Below are 26,786 nucleotides of genomic sequence, written 5' to 3'. Positions count from 1 at the left end.
AAAAGACTAAGGTCACGTTTTTTCTGACTTAATTTCAACTCAGCTCTATTCAATTTTGTTTAGTTCAGCTCCGTTCACTCCAGTTCAACTCAGCTCCATTCAATTCAGCTCAGCTCAGCTCAATTAAATTGAGCATATTTCAGCTTTATTATCTTAAATTTATTAGTTATTGTTAATGTTGTTATAAATAATACTATTTTTTATTTTTTAAAATATTAATATTAATAATCTTTATTATTATTATTATTATAATTATAATTAATAATATTGTTAATAACAATATTATTAATAATTTATTAATTATTATTAAGATGAATAATAATGTTATTAATGTTAATATTATTATTGTCGTTGTTATTATTATTACGGAAAATTCACGTGGTACCCTCGAACTTTGTCATTTTGCACGGTACCCAACTTTTTAAGTTTGTGTACATAATACCCTCCATGTTTAATTTTCATGCACAATACACCCTTTTTGTCGCTATAAAAAAACGCAATTGTTCATAACTCCTAGACCGGAATCCAGAATGAGCCAATTTTTTTTCCTATAATGATTATCCCGTCATAATCTACGATCTGAGAAAAACAAAATTGTCAACTGACATTTTATAGGATTTTTTTTAACAAAAATCTCAAATCAACCATATCTTCAATATTAAATTTCCAAATGACCATTTTCGTTTTATCAATTTATAGATCTCGAAAAGGTAATCAATCTGGAAAGAAAAATTATTCAATTCCGATTTCTGGTCTATGATTTATGCTCATTTGAAAATTTTAAGAACGATAAAGAAGACACGTTGGGTTTGAAAATCAAATCTCAAGGATATCATGTGCACAAACTTCAAAAGTTGGATACCACGTGCAAAATGGCAAAGTTCGAGGGTACCACGTGAATTTTCCGTTATTATTATTACAAATGTTTATAAAAATTATTATTGGTATTATTATTAAAATTAATACCAATATTATTAAATATTATTGATGGGGCACGCCCAACCGACTTGACCCACTAGCCAATACGTTTGTCATACAGGTCAACACACTTGCCATTACATGGTTACCGGATTCGCTTGGTACCCTACGTATCACGAATTGTTAAAAGCAAATTCTATCAAGTTGCTTACTGAAAATACATACAACACACCTTCACTTTTTATAAGAGCAAATCGCAAATCGCAAATCGATAAGGACGTATTCATAGCGAATCTGATAACCATGCTTGACAAGTCATCATTTGAGATACATAGAATCCTTTCACACACAAAAATGTGCCATATCCAGCTTCCCTACCTACTCTCATTCAAGAACCTTTATATTCGAGTGTGGTGTAATTATTCAAGCTACTGATCTTACTTAAAATAATAAAACCATCTTAACTTAAAACCTCTCACATTTTTTTTTTTTATATTTACACTTCTATTTAATCGTATGTGTGAAGCCATCTAAGTTAAGACAAACTTAAACAAAAATCGAATCCAAATGATGTGTTAACGTTAACATATGTAACAAGAGATGATGCACATTATGGTACAAAATGATCTTCAATATTACTCCCCAATATTTTGTACTATGAGCACACAACTACAAAAGGAAGGAATTAGATCAACATAGCCTTAAGATTTAAGATTTCATTACTTCACTAAACTCATAAACTTGTATTAGACTACATTGTCAATTTGGCATTTTAACACCTAAAACCTTATTACAGCAATTTAGATAATTAACAAAAATTACATCATCACAATATAAAGCTTCAAAACTCATCTTGTTCAATATTTGAGTCAATACCCGAACCACCACCTTACCGTAATCCGGTGTCTTTTTCACCACCTCAATAAGCTAAGGTGTTGCGTTCCATACACGCGCGGTTCGTTCTTGACTCACACCTCACTATTGTGAGCTTCAGTTTGTACCCATCTAACATCTTCTATAAAGCCAAAATAATTACCCTAAAAAGTAGCTTATTTATATACCTTCCACCCATAAACCGTTGCTTCAGCACATCGCCAGTCGACATGTTACTTTAAAGCTTCATCATAGGCCAAAAATCTGAAAATTTCCCAAAATACCCAGACGCACAATCATATCTAAAACTTGCAGTGGAGTCGAGTTACCAAAGCCGTTGGATGGCTAATTTTCGCAATGTAGAGCAGCCTTGATCTTCTGGACGGTGCACGATATGAGATTGTTCACTGTCTCTACTGATTCCACGGTGAGCTTGGCTGTAGGCAGATTATTGACAAGGATTTGGAAGGCCACAGTAAGAAGGGACCCACCCATCCGATGTGGGCTTGAATTATGGTTGCTGTCATTGGGTCCACGAGAGCCTGGCCCATCAGGGACGATAGCGAATCCCGAGGGTAAGAGTGCCACGTAGGCCGAGTCTCCACCATTCATAACCACATGCATTGCAGGGATATCAACTGGTGCATATACCACAAGCGCACCTGACGCATCTGTGCATGTTTCCTGAAGTATTAGCATGCTGCTCTGATTGGGGTTCACAGCCTGCAAATATATTACTGTCAGTAAATTCCACCTCAATCTTCCTCATATTCACATGAAAGACCACTTCTTCAGAAAAAAAGTTACTACTGTTGTATGGTCCTGGAGTAGACCTGGTATATTGGGACCAATCCAATCGGGTACACAAATAAAGGCCGGGTCAGTTTCGGTGAGATTGTATTTGGGTTAATTCAAATCATTTCGGGTTTGATTATTTTTGGTCATATAGGGTGTGGGTCAGTTCAAGTCGATCGGTTGGATAAAAGTTTTGCAAGGCCTAGGATGGAATACTCGAATATCCGAACTTCAGATTTACACACTATGCAGCAAATAATCCATCCGAATTTTAAATCTGACTTGTATACTCACTCATCTAGAGAACACAATCTGAGTGATAACTATTTCAGAAAGCTTTCTACAATATGACAGACAAAATAAAAACAATAAATGTAACATCTTGTTTCTGTTAAGACTGAACAAACTCTAGATGAACAAGTTAGCTATGTACCTTACCATCAAACTGAAATAATTTTTTTTCCGACAAGAATAGTCCCATCTTTTAATAATCCAAGAATAATCTCACCTTTATAAGGTGTTTGCTTAAAATAAGGCTATACTTGTTAATAACCTTCAATAAAAGGAACGGAGTAATACTTTTTTTAATTCGTTTTTACTAATCACACGTAACCTTTAAAATTCACACCCGATGCAATTTTAAAAACAAGATTAGAAATATAAAGTATTAACCACAATTGTTTGCCCCAAACTAAGACAAAAATGGGTTTATTCCGATTCACAAATTCTTGTTTCATACGGTGTTAAGTTAAGACGTACTCACAACCATAACAATGTTAGAATAAAAGGGTGTTGTGAGAGGTCTTAACTTAAGTCCGTCTTAAGCAAAGACCTACTAATTCTATTATATCTTCCTCAAACAAATACGTAGACAAGAATCAAAACATAAAATTCAATAATACGGCCCTAATATATTATTTTCAGAATTCAGTACCTCATTCCATTTAATCAAATTAAATCTCACCCGTTCTACACGAATTCGTGAGATATTTTTTTTTAAAAGAAAAATATCATAACATGACGACAATAATAGTGGAGTACTTGAGAAAGAGTCAAAATTAAGTACTCAATAATATTGGTGTGGTCACACAAATAGTGAACCCCCCCTTTCAAATACCCCCAAAAGAAAGAGACTGCTGCTCTTACAGTCCCACATTTTGACTTTTAAAAGAAAAGGCTGTCCCCATATCTGCCTCAAAGTAACATGACTTTTCCACATGCTTCCAATTTTAGGATTTGGGCACCTTTTAGGATTGAACCATGACACATGCAAACAAAGGGATTTTGACCTTTCACTCCAAACCTCAGGCTATACTGCCAAAAACAGCACCAGGAATGCAAGCAAGCATACAAATAAAACCATGCATTATTATCAAAGGAAGGGCAATGATTCAATGAATACATACCCCGGCCCGGAGAAGCGAGACGCAGTTGCCATGATCCTGACCCTTGGCTATGTGAGCCATCTCCTGCATGGGACCGCCGTTTGATAGGATATCCCATTCACTTCTCAAATGTTCATCGCGGAGAAAATCAAACAGTCTTTGAGGGGAAACAGGCAGCCATACTGAGGTGGCAGCGCTTAGGACTATTCCCGGTGGTTCGCCTGGGTCGTCTACGCTTTTACGGGTCATGACCCGAACGTCTTCGTCAATATTGCCCATATTGAGCTTGTTCCACTCGTGCACCGTCGATGCACAAACTCCGACGCAGAAGTTGTTGGTCATCCTTTGTGCCAGTTTCAACATGCTCCTACGCCCACTTGCTGTTATAGCTGAAATTCAGTCACCAATTTAACATTAATTAAGCCAAAAAAAATGTGTATGATCCTGATCACATGATGCATGCCAGATACATATCCAGTCTTCCAACACTATAATACCTTAATTACGCTCAAAAATTTCCACGTAAAATAGATAAAAATTTTACTGATTGCAGGAGTTTAACTTTTCATAATCAAATAATTATACGGCGATTTAGTCCAACAAAATTATGGTCTACTATTATAGGTTAACACAAAATAATGCATATCAGAGACTAGAGAGCTTGGGAAAATAGATATTTGATATAGTACGATGACAATAATAATAATAATAATAATAACAAATATATATTGGGGTCGGCTAATGTGAACTAATTAAGAGAGGTTCTATACCAGTGTGGTCTCCAGAAGGTACGGCGGAGGACATGAGGATTGCAAGGCACTCGCATTGTCTTTGGAGGGTGGCGATCCATCTTTGTGCGCCAAATCCCATGCCAGCACTAACTAATGGTCTAAAGAGCTGATGAACGCTACTGTCATTATATTCGGCATGTTCTATCCATGTAACCTATATTAACAACATGAAATTATCTTTGAAGAAATGTTTAATCAGAATGGCATAATGTCACAAACTGATATCTTGCATTTTAAGTTAGGAATAATTAACCAAGTTGATGAGTTATTACGAGATCTCCAAGTTGGCACGGTTGATTAACCATGAAACTAGCCCAGTCCACTGAGTATGACAAATTGACAACAAAATAAGGTTCAAATGCTGAACACCATACAGTCAGACTTCTGACAGAATAGACATCAGAGATGGCGCAAGTAAAGGGAGAATAAAAGATAAATACAACTTTGTATATCAAGACCGCTATTGTTTAAACTTTAATACCAAAAACGATATTATCAAGAATAAAAATAATGGCAATTGGGTATTATAATAAACCATATGATATGACCGTATGGTGTCTGGAAATGACGAAAATACAATTATTAGGTCAGATATATCTTGGATATGGTTTTAAGATTGAACTAAATATAATAGTACCATAGAAAGGGGAGGAAGGCATTAAAAAATGTCTAGTATTTATCAAAATGTAAGATTCAGATGAAGATCTGTAGTGAGGCTGGCATTGAGATATGAACTATTGATATAAACAAAATATAGATACTGGATGAGAACAAAATAGATAATCTTTGGTTTTTGACCACAAGTCTTTCGTGAGTAACGAAAACGACATAGGAGCACTAAATTAGGCTCAAGGACAGGTTAATTACTGTAATATGGACTCGGAATGAAAAAAAAAATTACAAACTTCCTATTTTCCAAATTCATAAGTCTATTACACTCATAAAACTACGCATATTTGTCATTTTGATTAGGACAATTTTGAAATCAAAAGAAATTAGTATCTCAGTATCAAAGTTGGGGTTTAGAGAGTTAGAGCTGACACATCCATAAAAAACCTTGAAAAGATGACCGAGCTAGTATCAAGAATCAGAATAGAAACATCAAATACATAGTTTAATCTTCCGATGTTGGCGGATTACAAGACCATAGTTTAATTTTGCATAAAAAATTAGTGTGTTCAAGGTACAGAAAATAAGGATAATAGAGGCTTCTATTCATTAAAAAAAAGACTGCAACCTCGATTCATTGACGTACTGTCCATATAAAATAATCCGTATATCAGCAGTGTGTTATAAACAAGGCATTGTCGAAACTTGAGGAAAGCAATATTTGTGCCACAAAAGAAGCTCGCAGTAATTAATTATAAGAACTGAACCCATGATCGAGAAGTTAACGATCGAGTGATTAATCACCAGACAAACAAGACTCATAGATGCATGTGCTCAAGAAACCGCTAGGAAATATCAACGTACGAGTATGTGAATACATGTTGCTTTCAATAAATTAATTGGATTCTCAACGCAAACAGCAACAAGCCCAAAATTGCAGTTGCAACAAACTCATTAAAGGCTAAAGTAGAAAGGACACCAAACTTGGGATCAACTCAAGACATTAAACATACTAATCAACGAAGAAAAATCAGCACAATGAGCGTTACAAAACGACTTAAACATATGGAAGTACCTTAGAATAGCCGTTAGGCATATCTTGAATAACACATCCTGAGGGAAGCCTTCGACAATTCGTGTATGTTGGTGATCCTGAATTTTCCCTGACACCATCTATAGAAACGTCTACCACGGCCCACACCCCTTCTGCGTGTTGCTTACAAAACCGAAGGAAGTTCACCACACGTACTGGCACCAAAGGTGACAGCACTTGAAGCTCAGCTTGCATCTAATAAACCAAAAAAAAATGTCAATAAAACAAGTATTATGACTTGGTAGTTTACATATCTCTAACTTACAAACATGAGTCCTCTATGAGCCGGTCTAACACATGAGACCAACCAATATTCTTTTGTATTCCTCATTTAATTTGGTCTAACATGTAAACCGTCACACAAGTTTTTTGCCAATTACGAAGAAAATGAGTTTGACTAAGTACCAGCAGAAGTGCACCATTTCTTGTTCCTCCCATGCCATTAGATATAACATCAGTCGTTGACGCCCGAGCGACCAAGCCAGGAAACATCTCTGCCCAACGATTCTGATACAATAGAAACCAAATTAATTCGAGGCTAACATAAACTTTTAAATTGAATTCATGATCAATTAAAATGACATTTTAACCGTGTATGCCTTTAGTGCTTACCGCGTCCATCAACGTTTCAACCAGAGCTAGACTATTGATGATAACCGTGTCCCTCTCCCTTGAAGCTTCACTTATAACTCCATTAGGCTTCATGCCGATGCAAGGATTAAAACATCTCCTATACTCATCATGGTTCAAGATTTCTCTTCCACCCGAATCCATGCTCCTCAGCCAAACAGGTTCATCGGTTTGTGCCATCTTAACAAGTTCATCCATGGCACCTAGCGCTAGGTCCAAGAACATAGACCTCTCAAAGGACCTCTCCATTCCCGCCACATTAGCAGTTGATTTTGTAGGGGATAAGGAATGCAAGGTATTAGATACGCCACTACCAAAGTCTGCAGCTAAGGGCAATGTCGAGGAATTAGTGTTCAAGGGGCTAAATCCATTGGTCCCAACTCCAAGTTCCAAGGCTGAACTCGGCATTGTTGGAGCAATGGAGTTGGACATGGTCGACACAGGCCGGCCTACAAACTTGCTTGCTAAAGCACAAACCCTGTCTAACTCATCCTTCAATCGGGCATTTTCAATTCTAAGGTGTTGTTCTTCCATTGAAATGTCACCAATTATCGCCGGACCACCACAATTGATACACATTGGGTTCCTTAGGGTTTCTCTAATGGACATGTTTTCAGCTCTTAGCTTATCATTCTCTTGTCTTAGTATTGAATTCTCATGTCTTTCTAATTGAGTCTACAAAAAATAAATACCCAAATTAAACAACTTCAAAACCAACAACAAGAGCAATCACCAACAAGTCACCAACATCTACAAAATTACATACCTTCATTTGCGTGCGGCGATTTTGGAACCAAAACTTAACTTGTCTAGTCTCAAGGCAAAGTCTTTTGCTAAGCTCCAATCTTTGCTTCTCATCAGGGTGAGGACATTCTTTGAAGACACTAAAATTGTGACACAAAAACACCATCATTACTACTAGAAAGAATTTTAATCTAACAGTTACAAAACTGTACAAATTAGATAAAACTAGAATCAAAATTTCGATATATACGTTTCAAGCTGTTGAATTTGTTGAGGGGTATGTCTGTGATATCTTTTCTTTCTAGGATGAAGATCAGCAATATCTTGTTCATCACCAGATGCACCTTCTAAGTTATCACTCCCAGATTTACTATCATGTTCTTCTTCTCTACTTCTTCTCATACCCACACCTCCATTGTTATTACTTGCACTCCCATTAGTATTATTATTATTATTACCTTCATAATTCACTTCTGTCATTCTATTCACTTCTCCTTGCCCCTCCATACCTGTTTGCTGCATAACCAAAACCCATCATTTATACAAGCTTTAAACAAAATGTATTATCCAAGCCTTAAAATTCAAAGAATAAAGTTGCACAAACTCTTGCTTAACATTGTCTTAAGTTAAGACGGCACTCACAACCGACTTAAATGTTAAAATCAACGGGGATTGTGAGAGGTCTTAACTTAAGACCGTCTTAAGCAAGACGTTGTACTGGTAAAGTTGAGAGATTTACAAGAGCAAGGGAGAGGCCAGGGGAGTTGAAGAAAGAAGACTTGTTGAAAGAAGAGGCAGGACCCACAAGAGAAGATCGAGTAATGACACCAGGTGGCATGTTATTGTTGTTGTCACTGTTTATGTACGATAATTCACCCACTGTTTTTCCAGCACCACCAGAAGAGGCACCACAATTATCTAGAAATCCTCCAAGACTCATGTAAAAAGACACCAACTTTTTTTCTTTGTACTATTTTCAAAGCATGTATAAAGCATTACATCATATGGGGAGGACGGATTCAAACATACCTTCAACTTAACCACTAGGCTAAGATGTTTTCAATAGATAATGTGAAATGGGTTTTAGAAAAAAAAAAAAAAAAAAAAAATAACTTGCAAGATTAAGAAAAGAGAGGATAGAGAAGACACAAGGGGATGATTAGGTGATTACCCAAATGTCTACAATTCCTCTCCAAATGAAGATAAGAGAGAAAGAAAGATAAATAAGGACTCTGGTTAATGTTAATTTACTACAGTAATTAAGTGAAAACATGTTAATAAAACAGACCTTCTTTCTCAAACCCTCTCTCTAATATTATAGATATAGACATATAGTAGTAGTAGTAGTAGTGTACTAGTGTATGTTCTTAGGACATGAGAAAAACCCTACCTAAAAAGTAGTGTTAGAAAAGGAAAAAGGAAGTGGATTGTGTAAAGGGAAATCTGCAAGCTTTGACAATTTAGAGAGGAAGAAGAAGATGTCCCCATTTTGACAAAAAAGTTGAGGAGACTTTTAGGTGAGAAGAGAGAGGGTAAAGGAAAATGGAGAAGTTCATGAATTAAAGGGAAAAAGTTGAGATAAAAGGACAGTTTATGTGGAGTCTTTGAAACCTTACAAATACTAGCATACAAATACAACTACTGCTGTATACTTGTACTACACAATCAACTACGGAGTATATATACACACGAAAAATTATGGGATATTCTACATGGTACTCCTCAATTTTTCGACTTTCTACATGGTACCCCTACACTTTTTAAAACATACATGGTACCCCTAATTGTTGTCATTATCACTAAGTATACCCCTAAACTTTATTTTCCGTCAATTAAACTCGGATTTAGGCGTTAAGTGACTACTTGGACGCGTAACCAAACTTGTCATTTATCATATCTCATGACATAAGGACTCTATTAGGCTCAATATCATCTTTGGACGTGATAATTTGGCAAGGAATCAATAAATTTCCCGTCAAAATTTTTTAGCCCATATATATCAATAAATATTAGGATCGAGATGGATATTGAATCTAATAGAGTCCTTATGACATGGGATAATAAATGACAAGTTTGGTTACGCGTCCAAGTCATTACCTAACGCCTAAAACTTAGTTTAATTGATGGAAAATAAAGTTTAGGGGTACACTTAGTGATAATGACAACAATTAGGGGTACTATGTATGTTTAAAAAATTGTAGGGGTACCATGTAGAAAGTCGAAAAATTGAGGGGTACCATATAGAATATCCCAAAAATTATTGTGTATTTGGAAAAACTGTTCTCCTCGTACCTAAACACAAATTCTCACTTTAGACGGACACTGTCCATCTAAAACTGTAAACGGATAGTGTCCCTCTCACAACATGAGAGTGGATAGTATAGTGAAAGTGGGTGGGAAATGAATACCTCCACTTGCCCTCCCACTTGCATTTTGTGAGATGTCATTATCCGTCTACAGCTTTAGACGGATAGTGTCCGTTTACAATGAGACGGATTGATACCTAAAGACAATCCACCAAATGAAATACTCCCTCTTATTTCCTTATATCTTCCCCTTTCTTTTGGGCACAAAAATTAAGAAAGGGGAAGAAAGAAAGAATAAAGTATTGTAAGTTGTGAAATTTATAGATGAGAGAAAATAATAAAGAATGAATGATGAATAAAGAATAGATAAAGTAATTAAAGTTGTTGATTTTTTAGGAGAGAGAAATTAATAAAAAATGAATGAAACTTACCAAAAAAGGAAAGAGGGAAGATAATCAAACTTGTGTGAAAAAAGGAAAGAGGGAAGATAATAGGAAATTGGAGGGAGTATTTTAAAGGTTTAGGTGTAAGAAGTACGGTCCTCCTGAAAAACACATGAATTTTTCCGTGTTGACTCTTTTCCTTTTTCTCCGTTTGATCCCCTTGCTCCGGAGTCTGGAGTGCCGGTTCCACGGTTCGGTATGTATGCGTCTTCACGGAAAACCTGTTCCTTCTTATTGGAAACACAAATTCTCATTTGTGACGGGCATATCGTCGTAATCTTGCGACGGGCCAAATATAACCCACATGGAGAGATAAAGATAAAAGCAAATTGTCTAGGAGTAGCATTCTCTTTTGTCTTATCTACCCATGTGGATAGTATTTGACCCGTCGCAACCTTGTGACGAAGATACCCGTCACAGTGGAGACTTGCTGGGAAGGAAAAAGTCATTTCATTTCCAGATGTAAGAAAGTAAACATGTCACAATGGTACATTGTCCTACTAAACTTTGTAATCCAGCCAGAGTGCCAGACTTAGACCACTTAGTTGCATGTCGACATGTGGTCTTACAAGTTCTATGTGTATTGATCAAGGTAAATGGGAGTAATTTATTATGAGTACTTAGAACTTTTAAAAATAAACCAAATATCGGTTGTGACCGTCATAAGCTTGTGACACAACTCTCTCATTCCCTTGCTTTCTTATTTATGCCCGTCATAAATGAGAATTTGTGTTGAAAATAATAGTTACGTCTTCCTTAAGACATAAATATCCGTTTTATAATTAAAACGGATGAATTATAACCCCATTTAAATAGATAGGACAAACTATTGCTATTACCTAAATTATCACCTTTTATCCTCATTTGTCTAAATGACTGGTATTTAACCCATTATAACTACAAAACGGATATTTTTATCTTAAATAAGAATTTGTGCATAAATAATTACTTGGAGGTGTTAAAACTCTCATTTTTTTTAGGTCATCCCCTCTTCATATATCGCAAATTGACCAATTTCAAGTTAGCGAGAAATAGGAAGTAAAGGTGGCCAACAACACAAGCCAGCCCCGTCGTGCTGTCGAACCCTTTTTCAATGGGCTTGCTCAAGCCCGCCCGCCACCCATATGGGCCAGTTTCGGACTCAATTTGCGAGCCCGACCCACCCAGACCCGCCCAAAAAACAAAAAAGAATAACATATGGGATTGGATTGTGTTAGGACTAAGCCCTTGCCGGACCGGCCCTTTAGCCAGACCGTTCAGAGCTCATCCAAGAGACCAAGAGAGTCTGGCCCGTGGTCAGGTCTAGTAGGAAGTAGGGATTATATTAACGAGTGACTTCGTAAATCATACAAGTATATAACAATACAAGTTAATCATACAATTCTACAACAATAACAACAAAAACATTATCCCGGCCCAATGCCTCATGACTTTGTAAATTGTTGGATAAGGGGATCATATCTACGCCAATAGCGAATACAGAAAAATTTCTTTCCGGGGTCCGGATTAATATTTAAAATCTATATACACATAAAAAAGTTATAAATTTATTTTTTTAACCTGAAAATTAGACAAAATGCGCAAAAAAAATTTTGTTTCCGGTGTCCGCGCACCCCGGAAAGTCCTTCATAGATCCGCCGCTGAATTCTACGCAACCTTATCTCTCTCTTAACCAAACGAAGAGGCGGTTTCCGAATAACCCACTCATACAAACATAAACTTTCCAATTAAACACCCCCCTAATTGAACCCATAAACTGCAAACAAAACAACTACAAGCACTCAATCACCTGATTTTCACAGCTTTACTTGTCATTGTACTGAATCATTAATTAGTGGGTCACTAATTTTAGTACTACCAATTTAACTTTACGACTTTTGAGACCCAAATTATACACAAATTGGATAACAACTTAATCAATGTAAATCATACAGTATCATCTCAATTTTAAGTACTTAATTTTCCATTGAATTTTGTGGCATCAATACGTTATGCACACGAGTCTAATTCATCAATTTCTTCAACTAATTGCAGCAAATACTAGAAATACAGTGCGTCAAATTACGAATTAATTGCTATAATTATGATCACATAGACTAATAAACAGTAATTTGACAACTACTGTAATTAGCAATCAAATACGAGTAATTATTATACGGAGTACCTCGAAATTTTGTTGATGTATGTCGCTGTTAATGAATTTCGCAATCATCGCTTCGAAGAGGGAAGAAATTAGGGTTTCTATGCAAATTATACGCATACGTCGATTTCAATACTGTTGTAATAAATTTTCGATTGAATAATTTAACGAAATCATACCGACTTCGTGTGATATTGTACGACTGATTGATTAATCTGCGATTTTTCGATTTCCGGAAGGAAATGATGAACGATGATTTTTTAATCTTGCGAAAATTAGGGTTGAAATTGCTTGATTGATGAAATTGCATTTTGATTTGGGAGAAAAATTGAGGGGTTTTGGACCTTTGGTAGTAAGCTGGGGTTCTATGAATTTCCCGCCTTTATTGTGGTTTCGGATTTCGGATTTTCGGAATATCATTTTCTCAACGGATTCAAAATACTCCCTCCGACTACGAAAATTAATGTTGACGCAAGTTGGGAGGATACGTGCAAGGCTGCGGTGGGTTGGGTGGTCTTTGATGATGCGGGGAATGTTCGGTTCGAAGGGAGTCTTAAATGCCGGGCATAATCTCCCTTGCAAGCGGAGGCACGAGGGGTCTTAACGGCTATGGAATGGGCTTGCAGCCAAGGTATCCTCCACCTGGATTTGTCATCGGATTGTCTACAGTTGCCGCTGCAGTGGGCAGGGAAGGAGTGCAAAAATCATCAATTAAAGGACTTCTTGAAGATATATCTAGCTTATCGGCATGTTTCATTGTCTATGTTTTCGTTATGTGTGCAGGAAGCGTAATGGAGAAGCTCACTGTCTCGCAAGACGGGCACTGTCATTGCTATAGGAACCTTTATTTCTAGGCTTCTAGCTACCAAAAAAAAAAAAATTGTGAGATCATTTTAGATTCATTACATTAAACGTATATGATTTATGTAACGATAATTAAAGAAAATAAAAATTGAAAAGATGGTAACAAAATAAAACATGTTACATGAATTAATGCGTAAAACAACATACAAAATGGCTTAAATTGGTATACAGAAATTTGTTTTAAACTATTTTATCATCAAATAAGTTAAGGTAAAACTATAATTTATATTTGTACGGAAATATCGATTTTAGGTTCCATACTATTGATTTATTTATGTTAATTCAAAGTTTTTTTTAAAAAAAATTCCTTCATAATATATAGTTAGTTGGCGTGATAAAAAAAATGTAAATTATTTTTGCATCCAATGCACCTTTTCTTCAACACATTACTTTTTGCACGACATTTTAATTTTTGCATTTATAAATGGCAATTAAATGTAGAATAAGTATTTGATTCATTAATTAAAAATATTTACGAAAATTTTGTTCTTTTAGTTTAAGATTTAAAACCTTCGGATTAATTAGAGAGTGATTGTTGAGTGATGGTGGGCTGACGACATAAATAGAATATATACATTAGGTAGGGAGACAATTGATGGCGGACGATGTGGGGTGTATAGTCATGCGTAGTGGTCTGAGGGAATAAAGTGTTAAACTGAAATACAAAGTACTCAAAACGTTCTACTGGTAAAACTATCAAAACTACAAAACATCGTCTGACACAGCGGAAGACTTCTAACTGCCACGTGATGACTCATCCCAGCTATCCCATACGCGTCATATCATACCTGCTCAATAACTGCTCACCATCCGCAAATGGATCACCACAGTTTTTAAAACAATTAACGGGGTCAGTACTAATTACATAAAACAAAGCCACAACGAACAAGTGCATAAACAACTCAACAACACAACAATTCTCCAGTCTCCATAACCAATCTCCACACAACTGACTACACACTAAAGTGTGTAGTCCTGCCAGAGTACCCATCGCAACAAGTACTCCACGCCGCCAGTGGGGGACCGCAGCCGTTCCTACCAAATCCCCGCTCATCACCACTGAGCGATAAACCCAAGTTTCCTTAATGTGCACATCCCCTCCTGTGGCGGGTTCCATAGAGGGCGAACCAAGGGCGTGAAGCCACTCCCGCAAGTGACTCCACTCGGCCAGGGACGCGCCCCAAAGATCACAGACAGATACAAACCAATCAACAATATGAAAACAACAACAATCGTCTAACAACTTAACAACACAATCAATCTTTAATCACAACAACCACCACCACACATTATGTAACTAATACTGAGTAGGGAAACCCTACCTGGAAAAGCAATCACCACAGACGATCTAGCAGCTAATCAGAATTCTCCTCTACGAATCCTCCTCCTACAACATGTATACATTCAATTACTACCACATACATACAAATCACCCAAAACCCTCAAAATTACCCAATTGGGGTTTTAAAGAAACTCAACCAAATGCTATAAAAATTATACAAGAAACTTACCCTTGACACGATGATCACAACGGCGTAAAGAACAAGATGATCCGACTCTCCTAGCCTTGGGGATTTGCTAATGATGCGATGAATCAACTTACGTAACTTCTTTATCTCAATATAGGTTTTTAGAATGATAAAGAGGTTTAAGAAAAGTGACGGAACTCATTATATATTAATCTCACATCATTAACAAAACCCGTCAAAACTCAGCCCGTAAACTCACTTACTCGGTCGAGTAAGGCACTTACTCGATCGAGTGCCCTCTACTCGATCGAGTGCCCAACTTACTCGATCGAGTACCCTACAGGCAGACTACTGTTTTGCGTCAAAAACTACTTACTCGACAGAGTAAGTCCCACTCGATAGAGTACCCAAAGACTCATAAAACCCTAGTATTACAGTATTACGATAAGAAAATTGAATATTGCATAAATAAACACCCGAAAATGTTATTCATAGATATTTGAATCCCCAATTTTCAAATTATGTCATCAAGTATTTGTTTGTATTGCACGCTTAATTCATGATTTTGTATTGTAAATTACACTAAATATCGCTTTTGCATTGCAGGATGATTTCAAGTGAACACTTTAGGAAATGAGATCGATGTTAGTTGATGCTTACACTATTTGAATAGGATTCCTGACGTTCAATTGGAATATACATGCATTTCAACAAGATGCAAGTCAAGCATGAGCTTGAACAATTTATGTCCGACCTTTTATGTCATCTTGAAAGATGTTAAGGACTAACCCATTCTTACATGTATAGAACGGTTGAGAAGGTATGAAATGAAGAAAAACTCGGAAAAAAAAAAAAGAGATGCATTATTAACTTATAAGAAGTTCATGATTCATATGTGTTTCGAAAGGATACTAAGTGAAACAAAGTATTGTACAATGCATCAATCTATGGACACCAAATTTGAGGTATATTACAAAGGGTAGTGGCGGGTTGTAACCTTAGAGAATAAAACTTATAATTGCAAGTATTATGGGTTGTTTGGAATATGCTGCACAAATGTTATGGCTTGCATACGATACCTATGACGCTTCGAGGACTTTATTGATAAATGTACTCTCCTAACATATATCTCCGTAGTGAACTCAATGTCTGAAGTTAGCCAGTGGGAGAGGATTGACCATGTACAACCATTTCATGACGTTTGTTGAATGTGAAAACGATAAATACATGATGATTAATTGTAATTTATCCTAATTAACTTTATGACGTTTGTTAATAATTCGTTGTTTTGGTTTAGTTTACTTAATTTGTTGATGAAAGTACTTGATTTTTAGTATTTTTGGGTTTAATTAGAAGGAAAGATAGGGGAGGGGTATTGTGGTAGTAGTTTAGATAAAAGTGTCGCCGAGTGTCACGGTCCGGTACTTTTGCCGGATCGTGGCGCGCACCCTTGCCCGTCTCAAGGCAAGATGCAAGCGACAAGGATCTTCGAACTAGTGAAGGATCGCTCACTAGCACGATACTCGGGTCTCGGCAACACTCGACAGGATTGCACGAGAGCGTCAAGCACTAGTGTTTGTCAAGCACTAGGCATTCGTAATCGGTCTCGGGTGTGTGAGTCGGGATCCTAGTGTCGATCCCACAAACACGGCTTGTTAGTAAAGTGAAGGCTAAGAGTCGTTCACAACCAAGCAACAACAAGCAATACGAAGGCACAAGGTAGGAAGCAGATTTTCATTCACTAGTACTCCATAAAGAGGGAAATATGATAGTTACATCTATCCTGGTAGCAGGAAACATTGAAATTTCAAAACTAGTGTAGAATAACGATATACCTATTTATGGAAAGCTATTCTAAAACTAAGCTAGACTAAGAAAGTATTTACTACAAATGTACAAAGGGAAATGAAATTACATAAGTATGAATAAATCTAAGGGTTCGAGTGTGCGGATCGTCACACCGAGCCAACTAGGAATAGCGATAGCGCAATAGGGAACAATAAGGGGGTGTTTGGTTGGGGCTTTTGGAATGGATTGGAATGGATTTAATCCATTCTAGTGTTTGGTTGGAGGGTTTTGGAATGGAGTTAGATACCCAATGGATTCTAACTCCATTCCAACCTCTTGGAATCTCATACCCATGTTTTAACTCAAGTTTCTAAATCCATTCTACCCTATTACTATACTCAATCCATTCCGAGATCGAACCAAATACTCTTGAGCAAGTATGGGGTTCTAACTCCATACCTCTATGGTATGACAATCCATTCCAATCCATTCCGATATTTTGAACCAAACGACCCCTAAGTAACACTTAACTAGGAATTTGGAAGCGTGACATTACGACTTTAAGAGTTTGAGCCCATTACACATAAGCTGCAAAGTGTTATGCCCTTTGAACCCAAATTACTATATATGAGTGATAAAATCTTACAAAATAACGAGTTATATATATGAAAAAATAATCTTAGTTAAATTTGAATACTTCTTTGGATTTCCTTTTTTATTTATATTTTTTTAATCATAGTTTAATCAAATGTCAACAAATGATAAACACACGAAGGAAGTACAATGTTCTAACGACAAATCACACAACAAAATAGATTAGGGAATACCAAAAGTTTTGACAATCGAGATATAATGTCCGGAAATCGAAAACACAAAAAATGATTACAAAGAATGAAAAGAGTAGGATGTTGACATAATTAGATAATCATATATCAATGAAATGTTGTATGACAAACTAAAAATTCTCCTCCAAAAATCAGGGAACTAGAAATTAAATGTTCTGGTCATTTCTAACGGTAACTTGTGGTTTGATGATACTTTTAGACGAGCAAGGATTCTCTCCATTTCCTAAAAGAAAGGGAGAGTCTATTTCCCTCTCACAGCACAATTTAATATTATTATTTTGATTCTACTTGCTTTTACCTTTATTTTTCATACTAAAATCGGGTCCGTTAGATCGTTGCAAGATACAATCTAAACCGTTTATATGAAATGGTCTCTCCATTTCTTTTAGAAAATGAAGAAAATCCTAATTGCTTTTAGACATAATAACTCAAGAACGAGCAAGAAGTCTTGCAACTAGCACACAGAATTAATGACACACACATACACTCGGAGTTCAACTTGGTTCAATATTGAAAAAAGTTGACTGCTATCTTTTGCATTCACCATAAATTTATGCTTTTATTATTGATGAGAGCTCATTGAATATTTGAATATGATGGTCAAGATATGGCAATTAGGGATGCTCTCCATTTTTTTCCTATTAAGGGTTAAGATTTTATCTTGCGACGATCTAACAATTTAAATTTTTGATCGAAAAATAAAGAAAATGCAATAGAAAGAGAGGAGTAATATTATATTGTATTGTAAAAGGAAATAGACCCTTCATTTATTTTAGAAAATGAAGAGGATCCAAACTCGAGATATGGCATTCCATAATAATAGTGATATATATATACACTCCCTCTTATTCTACATAAACTTCCCTCTTTCCTTTTTCATCTATTCACAATACCTTCCCTATTTCCTTATTTAGAAAAGATTTATACTTATTTTAATCACCTTACCCCACAACAATACCCCACCTCACCCCACAACAATACTTATTTTAATCAACTTACCCAACAACAATACTTATTTTAATCACCTCACCCACAATAATACCCCACAATACCTTCCTTCTCTCCAATTACCAAACTCCACTACAATACTTTACCTTATTTTTTTTTTTTTTGAGAAAAGAACAATTCATTAATAGAACGCCATACGGCACTTACAAAGAATAACTATAATCGAAAACAAATCTAATGGAAACCAAAGAAAAATAATTTTCTTATAAACTAGGGATCTCAAAACAAAGATCGACAATTAATTCGTCCTATTATCGCTATCTTCATGTAGCTTTTGAGGGGATCCTTCGTTTGATTTATGAGATAAAATTTACCTCTGACTGGTTCCAAAGATCGTTGACAAATCACTTTTACCCTTTGAAAGAACACGCTGCAAACCATCAACGAACTACTCCCGACTATATTTCGATGAAACTAAAACCACGAATAAATGGAAAACCCCGAAATAAGGGATGGAAAAACGATTCTCACCAAAAAGGAGACACTTATTGAATAGAAAATAGGTATGCATACTATTGATTAAAATTTGAAACAATTTTGGGGCTTACCATCGATCGATTGATAATCGATGGAGCCCCTTGTAAAATTTGATGGAGGCTAGGGTTTTTTAGAGAGAGTTTTTTGTGAGAGAGAGAGAGAGAGAGAGAGAGAGTATATATATATATATATATATATATATATATATATATATATATATATATATATATATATATATATATATATAGAGGCAAGATCCGGTGAGTCCACCTATATTTTTGAGTCCCATGAGTCCACTTATATATCACACACGTTACACAAGAATATCACGAATTTGACAATCCGTCTCTTCGCCATTTGAACAATTGAATACTTGAATCCAATTACTAAGAAATGCGTATGTGTAACAAATTACATTCCGAAATATGAAACATGTCAACATTAATCGGGAAAAATTGGAATGCAGGCCAATCCCAGAGAATTAGGAGCATTAATTATCTCAAAAATCGATATTTTATAACCATAAAAGAAGCGGTGATTCGATCATCACCTTTGGCGGATTGTATTGGTGATTATTGCACATTATTAGCGTTTATTAGCGTTTATGACCGGTATTTCTGAGTGTAATAGCACACGATTTCTTATGGATAGCCATAGTTATCATTATCATGTGTTCATCCATTGCATCATGGGTAAGTATGGGGGGAAAGTGGCTAAGATGATTTACAGAGCAAAGCATTTTGCACAGCAGATGCAGAAAGAGGTAAGAAAATGCTTCAAGTATCGTTTTAACTTCTTGATCATAACTTTTTACCGTCCTACTCTGTAGTCTGTACCTTTTATAAGGTTAGTATGGTACTCCCTTCTATTCCGAATAAGTGTCCCATTTGACCAATGACACGAAAATTAAGGAATATAGTTAAAATATTGAAAATTATTGTATAGGGGTAAGAATATAGAGGACGCTCCATATGACACTTCGCCACTTCGGCTGAACATGAACTGCTCTACGGTCTCATTGTCAAAGCCAAGTACGAATATGATAATCCTCTTGTCTTTTTATCCCTCTCTATTCTCTAATGGGTTGAGCTATGTAACAGAGGAGACACAAATAATGGCGGATTACAATGGTGTACAAGATGACTAACAATAAAGATGGTGAAAGGCACAGTGAAAGGCGGAGTTAGGTTCGGTGGTGTGATATTGTATGGTATAACTCGTGATATTGTTTAGTACAACCAGTGATATTATTTATCGAATAGTGTGATATTGTTTTGTATAACTTGTGATACTCTTTTACTGGACTCACATACTCAGATACAATATCACAGGTTATACTAAACAATATCACAGTTTAGATTTTTTTTTAAAATTTTTTTTTTTTTTTTTAAAAAAAATTTTTTTTTTTTTTAAAAAAAAAGTTTTTTTTTTTTTTTTTTTTTTTTTTTTTTGTAAAAGAAACGTGATATTTTTGTGTAGAGCGTGTGATACATAAGTGGACTCACGGGACTCAAAAAGATAGGGTGGACTCATGTGATCCTAATTCTATATATATATATATATATATATATATATTTTAAACTCCTCGATACGATGTGCTGGACTCCTCAATACCATGTGTTTAAATTCACTTGTGAGATATTGGGGGATAAGAGTCATAAGACCATGTCAACTAAAACTCTATGATGATGGCTGAGGTTAATGTTAATATCCTTGTAATACATAAAATATTATCCCCTTTTGTGCAATAGAAAAAAAAACTATTGAGTACTCCACCTTTTTTATTTAACAAGATGTACTTTAGGGGTATTTGGTTGAATGAATTTGATTAATTTCAATGATTGGTTGAATCTAAAATGATGTTAGATATTCGATGAATTTCAAGATTATTCCAACCCCTTAAAATTTCATATGTTGTCCTCCCAGTCCCCCAACTTCTAATTCTATTCCACCTTAGAGTGTGACACAGATATCAAACCAAGTAATTTTATAGTGACATTAGGTTATAAATTACAGTAATACCTTTATAGTACGCGGATACCATTTTATTTTATCTTGGTGAATTAAACAACCCCTAATTATAGACGCCTAATGAATTCGGATCCTATGTGAGGCCATTGTTCATGAGGAGGCCATAGAAAGGGATGTCCAAAAGCCAAATAAACCCAATAATCTCATATCAACAAAGTGGCACTAAAAACCGCAATATTGGGCAAAGGCCCAAGACAACAATGAACAACACAGTGACCAACCTGACAACCACAACAATTTGTGATGATGGAACGCAACTCAGGAACGTAACTTAAATACCCGATCGTAGTTGACAAATTACTAATTATCGATGACACTTTTCCCCAACTACCCAAAATAGTAAAATACCCCTTCCTCCTAATTAAATCCCAAAAACACTAAAAATCAAATAATTTCACAAAAAAAAGGAACTAATTGGAAATTTGGAACTAAGTAATAACAAAAAACATCGATCTGGGAAACTGCAAGAAACAACAAACTAATTAAACTAATTGAAACAATGGATTACGAACAAAAAAAAATTGAAATGATAACTTTCTTTTAAAAAAGACTGTAATATAAATTATCGAAACTAAATCGCTATTGTTTATTCAAAATTTGTAAAAACAATAATATTTTATTTAGAAAAAAAATATGGGATCGGACATGAATCTCCCACGTCGAAATGTAGGACAAAAAGTGGGAGATCCAAATCAAAACCTAGGCTTAGAGTCTTAGACGTGGATCTCCCACGTTGCAGGTGTGGATGTGAGAGATCCATGCCCGAGCTTTCCATGTCATGCGTATTTGTGTCCATCGGCCAACACTCAACATAGATACAACACTTTGATACTTCATCTACAATTCTACAGGGAAAAAATGAAGATTTACTGGTGATAGAAAGAAATGCACCAGCAACATAACTTTGGCGCCCCTAAAGTGCTCCCATTTATGGAGTAGGAAGTTCAGATCTACGTAGCCTCGCCCGTGTATTACACAGAGAGGCAATTTCGGATCAACCACAAAGAAAATAGCACCAAAAATACATCAACAAACTACCACTTTACAACCCGAGCCGTGGACAATTTGGCAAGTCATTCTGTTTCACTTGACCATATTCTATTGTCAAAAGACAAATTTATCTTCAGTTCTACTGAAAATGGAAAATTCTGCAACTTAGTCAAAGTGTCGAAAGTGAGAAATCTAACTGAAGAGTTTAAGCAGGACCTCTCGGCTGTGTAGAAAGCTTTAGATTGGAGATAAATGAATCTAACAAATATACCCCGGGGTGTGGCTTACCGTGCATCAAAACCCAGATGAAGATGCATGAAAGAATCATATTGTGGAGTTGATTTAACCCTCTCTTGGAAAGACTTAAGTAAGGCCTCACAGTCACAACTGCCTGCTCCTACAAACTGTGGCAAAGCTGAACAAATATCAGTTGGCAAGTCTGACCCGACCTGCCAGAACGCGATAATACTGCAAACCAAAACCGACGCGTAACCCGACACGACCCAATATGAACCCGGCCCATTAAATTGATGACTCGACAATTATTAAGCTTAATATTGATAAAGATGAAAGCGATTTAGTGTTTAATTTGATACATTTGACTTAATAATGGAGTAACTAAACCAAATAATAGTCGAAAAAATAATTTTAATGGTTAAAAATTGATGCAAATAGTAGAGCCGACAAACATTAACAATGATCCGAAATTAACGGGCTTGGGTTGACACTCGATGACCCATTTAAGTAAGTGGGTCGACAGTCGACACGATATATAAGCGGGTCGGGTTTAGGTCGCGGCTCTCGACACGAACCCCACATGAAATAACCCATTTATTAAACGGGTCAAATCAGACCTGATGATCATATAACCCAAATAATAAGGTTGCCATTATTTCATTAAGTTAATAACGGACCAATACACAATACGCAAACTAAAGATTTGGAATCTTCATTATCCCTAATTAAACGATTTTTTTACCCAAAATAACGGCTGGCATTCACATATTTTTAACCTAATCATATGAAATTACCCTCCCAATTGATGTTCCATACACAATAGGCAAACTAAAGATTGAATGGAAGATTTTGTTGGAAATCCACCCAATTGATGTTCCATCTGGTGACGAGTTAGAAGCAACCAACATTTCAGCAAAAGGCCAAAAAGGACACAAATCTTTAAGCCAAAGTTCTCCCGTTTGGGATCAATTTGAAATTCAAGATGAGCCTGATATTAATGAAAATCTTGCTTGGCAAGTGTAAAAAATTGTGCCTATACACCCAAATTTTTGAATCCTGATGTTGAGTCTTTTTGTTAGAAACACAATTAAGGCTAATGTCCTAAAGATGTATGGTATAGAGGAACATAAACTAATTATGCTCCTAAAGAAAATGTTTGGTCGAATTTCTCCTACTTCTGATTGTTGGACTTCTAGAACTACTAATGTGGTTATATGTCACATACTGCCCATTTTATTGATGAGAATTGGATTCTACAAAAACTTGTTCTAAATTTTAGTTCTTTGCCCCTTCGCACACTAGTGCTACTATGTTTGTAAAAGTCATAACTTTGCTTAAAGAATGCGGTATAGAGAATAGAATAATGTCTCTGACTTTGGAAAATGCTTCTTATAATGATCAATGGTAAACTCTTTAAATTTGATGGCTAATGGTGAGTATTTTCATATTCGGTGTTATGCACACATTATATTTGATTGTGCAAGAGGGGCTGAAAGATTTGGATGATGCCATTCGTAAAGTAAGGGAAAGTGTCAAGTATAGCAAGGGTTCTCAATCAAGAAAACAAAGGTTTTTGACTTGTGTGCTAACATGTCTATACGAGGGTTAAGACAAGATGTTCCGACTTCTCACATGTTAGCTAGTGCTTTATATTATCGAAGAGCTTTTAATAAACTTGTTAAAACTGATTTAAACTACTTGCCTTGTCCCACTGAAAGTGAACGGGATAAGATTGAAAAATGTTGCAAGTTTTTGAAAGTATTTCATGATGTTACCTGTGTGTCTTCTGTGGTACAAAATTTCCGACATCCAATTTGTATTTCACTCATGTTTTGAGGGTAAGATTGCTTCTCAACGAGGAAATGGGAAGTACATATAGTTCAATAAAAAACATGGCCGCTAGAATGTTTCTGAGTTTGACAAGTATTGGTCCACTTTAACATTATTATGGCGATTAATGTCATATTTGAACCTAGAGGACTTTGATTAGGCTACAAGAAAATTTTTGGTGACTCGTATACTCTTGAACTTGAGATGTTTAAAGACAAGTTATTAACCGACATATATACTCAAATAACTTGCCTATAAAGATCTAAGTTCAAGAGACATCAATCACCAAAAATATATCTAGATTCAAGAGGACATCAATCACCAAAAATAACTTGACTTTGATTGGCCAAATTTCTTCTAAGCCCAATCAACCACATTGAATTTATATCTAGATTCAAATAGGACATCAATCACCAAAGTAATGCTAAAAGTGGATCAATACTTGTCAAACTTAACAAAAATACTAGGAACTATACTTTTTATTAAACTCTCTCTACTTCCAATTTCCTCTTTGTGAAGCAATCTCACCTTTAAACCCTTAAAACATGAGTGAAATACAAGTTGGATATTGGAAATTTGGTACCAGCGAAACACAAGTAACATCATGGAATAATTTCAAAAATTTACAAAAAACTTTCAATCTTATCTCATTCACTTTTCAGTAAAATGCAAGCCATTCAAAGCAGTTTTAGCAAGATTATTAAAAGCTTTACATTAAGAATAAAGCCCTAGCTAACATGTGATAAGTGTAATTCCAGCGAGTCGGAACATCTTGTTAACTCTCGTATAGACTCAAAGTTGACACGTTGCACACAAGTAAAAAAAAACACTGTTTTCTTGACTGTTGACGGATAACCCTTGTTATACTTAACACTTTTCCTTACTTTAAGAATGACATCTTCCAAATCTTTGCACAATCAAATTTAATATGTGTGCAGAACATCAAATATGAAAATAATTCACCATTAGCCATCAAATTTAAATAAGGAGTTTACCATTGAATCATTATAAAAGTCATTATCCAACGTCATAGACATTATTTTATTTTCTATACGCGAGTCTTAAGTTGTGACTTAGCAGCACCAATGTGCGAAGGGGAAAATAACTAAAATTTAGAACACTCTTTTGTGAACCCAATTCTCAGCAACAAAATGGGCAATAAGTGAAATATAACCACAAGTCCAACAATCATAAATAAGAAAAATTTGACCACACGTTTTCTTTAGGAGAATAATAAGTTTTTGTTTCTCTATACCATACATCTTTACGATGTCCGCCTTAATTGTGTTTCTATCAAAAAACTTACGGAAAATTCACGTGGTACCCTCGAACTTTTCCATTTTGCACATGGTACCCAACTTTTTAAGTTTGTGTACATTATACCCTACATGTTTGATTTTTATGCACAACATACCCTTTTTGTCGCTGTAAAAACTCAATTGCGCATAACTCCTAGACCGGAATTCTGAATCGACCAATTTTTTTTCCTAAAATGATTATCTCATCATAATCTACGATTTGTGAAAAAAAAATTGTCGACTGACATTTTATAGGGTTTTTTTTAACGAAAATCTCAAATCAACCATATCTTCGATCTTAAATTTCCGAATGACCATTTTCGTTTTATCAATCTATAGATCTCGAAGAGATAATCAATTTGAAAAAAAAAATTAATCAATTCCGATTTCTGGTCTATAATTTATGACCAATTGAAAATTTTAAAAACGATAAAAAGGCAAGTTGTGCTTGAAAATCAAATTTCAAGGATATTATGTACACAAACTTAAAAAGTTGGGTACCACGTGAAAAATGACAAAGTTTGAGGGTACCACGTGAATTTTCCGAAAAACTTAACATCAGGATTCAAATGAAACAATTTCTTATTCCTTCATATTCAACTAGTTGCAAAGACAGATTACGTTTACCAATAGCAATAACAATAGCCACTAGTTGACGGTGTATTCATCAGCACTAAACTTAGGAAGATTAGAAGTTAAAGAACGACAGTTACTTAACGAGAAAACTTAACATTCGTTGACGTTTGATAATTTTAGGATTTATACTAGTTACCTTTGCCTTACAGACTTGTGTCCTTTTTGGACTTTTACTGGTTGCTTCCAACTCCTCATCGGATGGAACATCAATTGGGGTTGGGTGGATTTCCAACTAAATCTTCTATTCGATCTGTAGGGCAAGAAAAAATTCAATCAAATTAGAGAAAATATACAATAGATTTTTTTAAAGTTATGATACATCATCCTAAAACTTCAAATATAAGCAACGAAAAAATGACCCAAATCTGAAGAAATGAAGACTAATTCAGTAACTCGGAAGTCAAAAAAAAAAAAAAAAAAAAATTGTAGAAGACTAATTGTACAAGACTAATTCAGTAACTCGAAGTTAGACTAAACAAGAAACAACTGTAAACAAGAATTGAAGTCCAACATTTAAGATCAAACTGGTATATCATCAGAAAATAAAAACCTAATAAAAACAAATACAATAATAATTAAACAATTG

The 26,786-nt window shown here is 35.4% G+C and overlaps 1 protein-coding gene across 1 annotated transcript; it reads right to left on the bottom strand.

Annotated features, from left to right (window-relative positions):
* Window positions 1-1,614: 1,614 nt before the first annotated feature.
* LOC141605134 (homeobox-leucine zipper protein ANTHOCYANINLESS 2-like) lies at window positions 1,615-9,262 on the bottom strand. Its single transcript, XM_074423794.1, has 9 exons — window positions 8,578-9,262; window positions 8,089-8,354; window positions 7,861-7,978; window positions 7,077-7,769; window positions 6,870-6,971; window positions 6,447-6,659; window positions 4,742-4,916; window positions 3,993-4,360; window positions 1,615-2,514 (listed from the first exon to the last, which is right to left on the bottom strand). The coding sequence occupies exons 1-9, from the start codon at window positions 8,776-8,778 to the stop codon at window positions 2,137-2,139; spliced, it is 2,514 nt and encodes an 837-aa protein (XP_074279895.1). The 5' UTR covers window positions 8,779-9,262; the 3' UTR covers window positions 1,615-2,136.
* Window positions 9,263-26,786: the final 17,524 nt, after the last annotated feature.

Source organism: Silene latifolia, chromosome 10 (genome assembly GCF_048544455.1).
Source record: "Silene latifolia isolate original U9 population chromosome 10, ASM4854445v1, whole genome shotgun sequence".
NCBI lineage: Eukaryota > Viridiplantae > Streptophyta > Magnoliopsida > Caryophyllales > Caryophyllaceae > Silene > Silene latifolia.
The sequence above is the reverse complement of the archived record's forward strand: the minus strand, read 5'-3'. Positions and strand labels throughout refer to the sequence as shown.

Coding starts and splice junctions, on each gene's coding strand:
- LOC141605134 (XM_074423794.1), bottom strand. CDS start 8,778: ATGAGTCTTGGAGGATTTCTAGATAATTGTGGTGCCTCTTCTGGTGGT. Junction 6,972..7,076: donor TTGAAACGTTGATGGACGCG/GTAAGCACTAAA, acceptor CTATTGTATCAG/AATCGTTGGGCAGAGATGTT. Junction 4,361..4,741: donor ACCTTCTGGAGACCACACTG/GTATAGAACCTC, acceptor ACTGAATTTCAG/CTATAACAGCAAGTGGGCGT.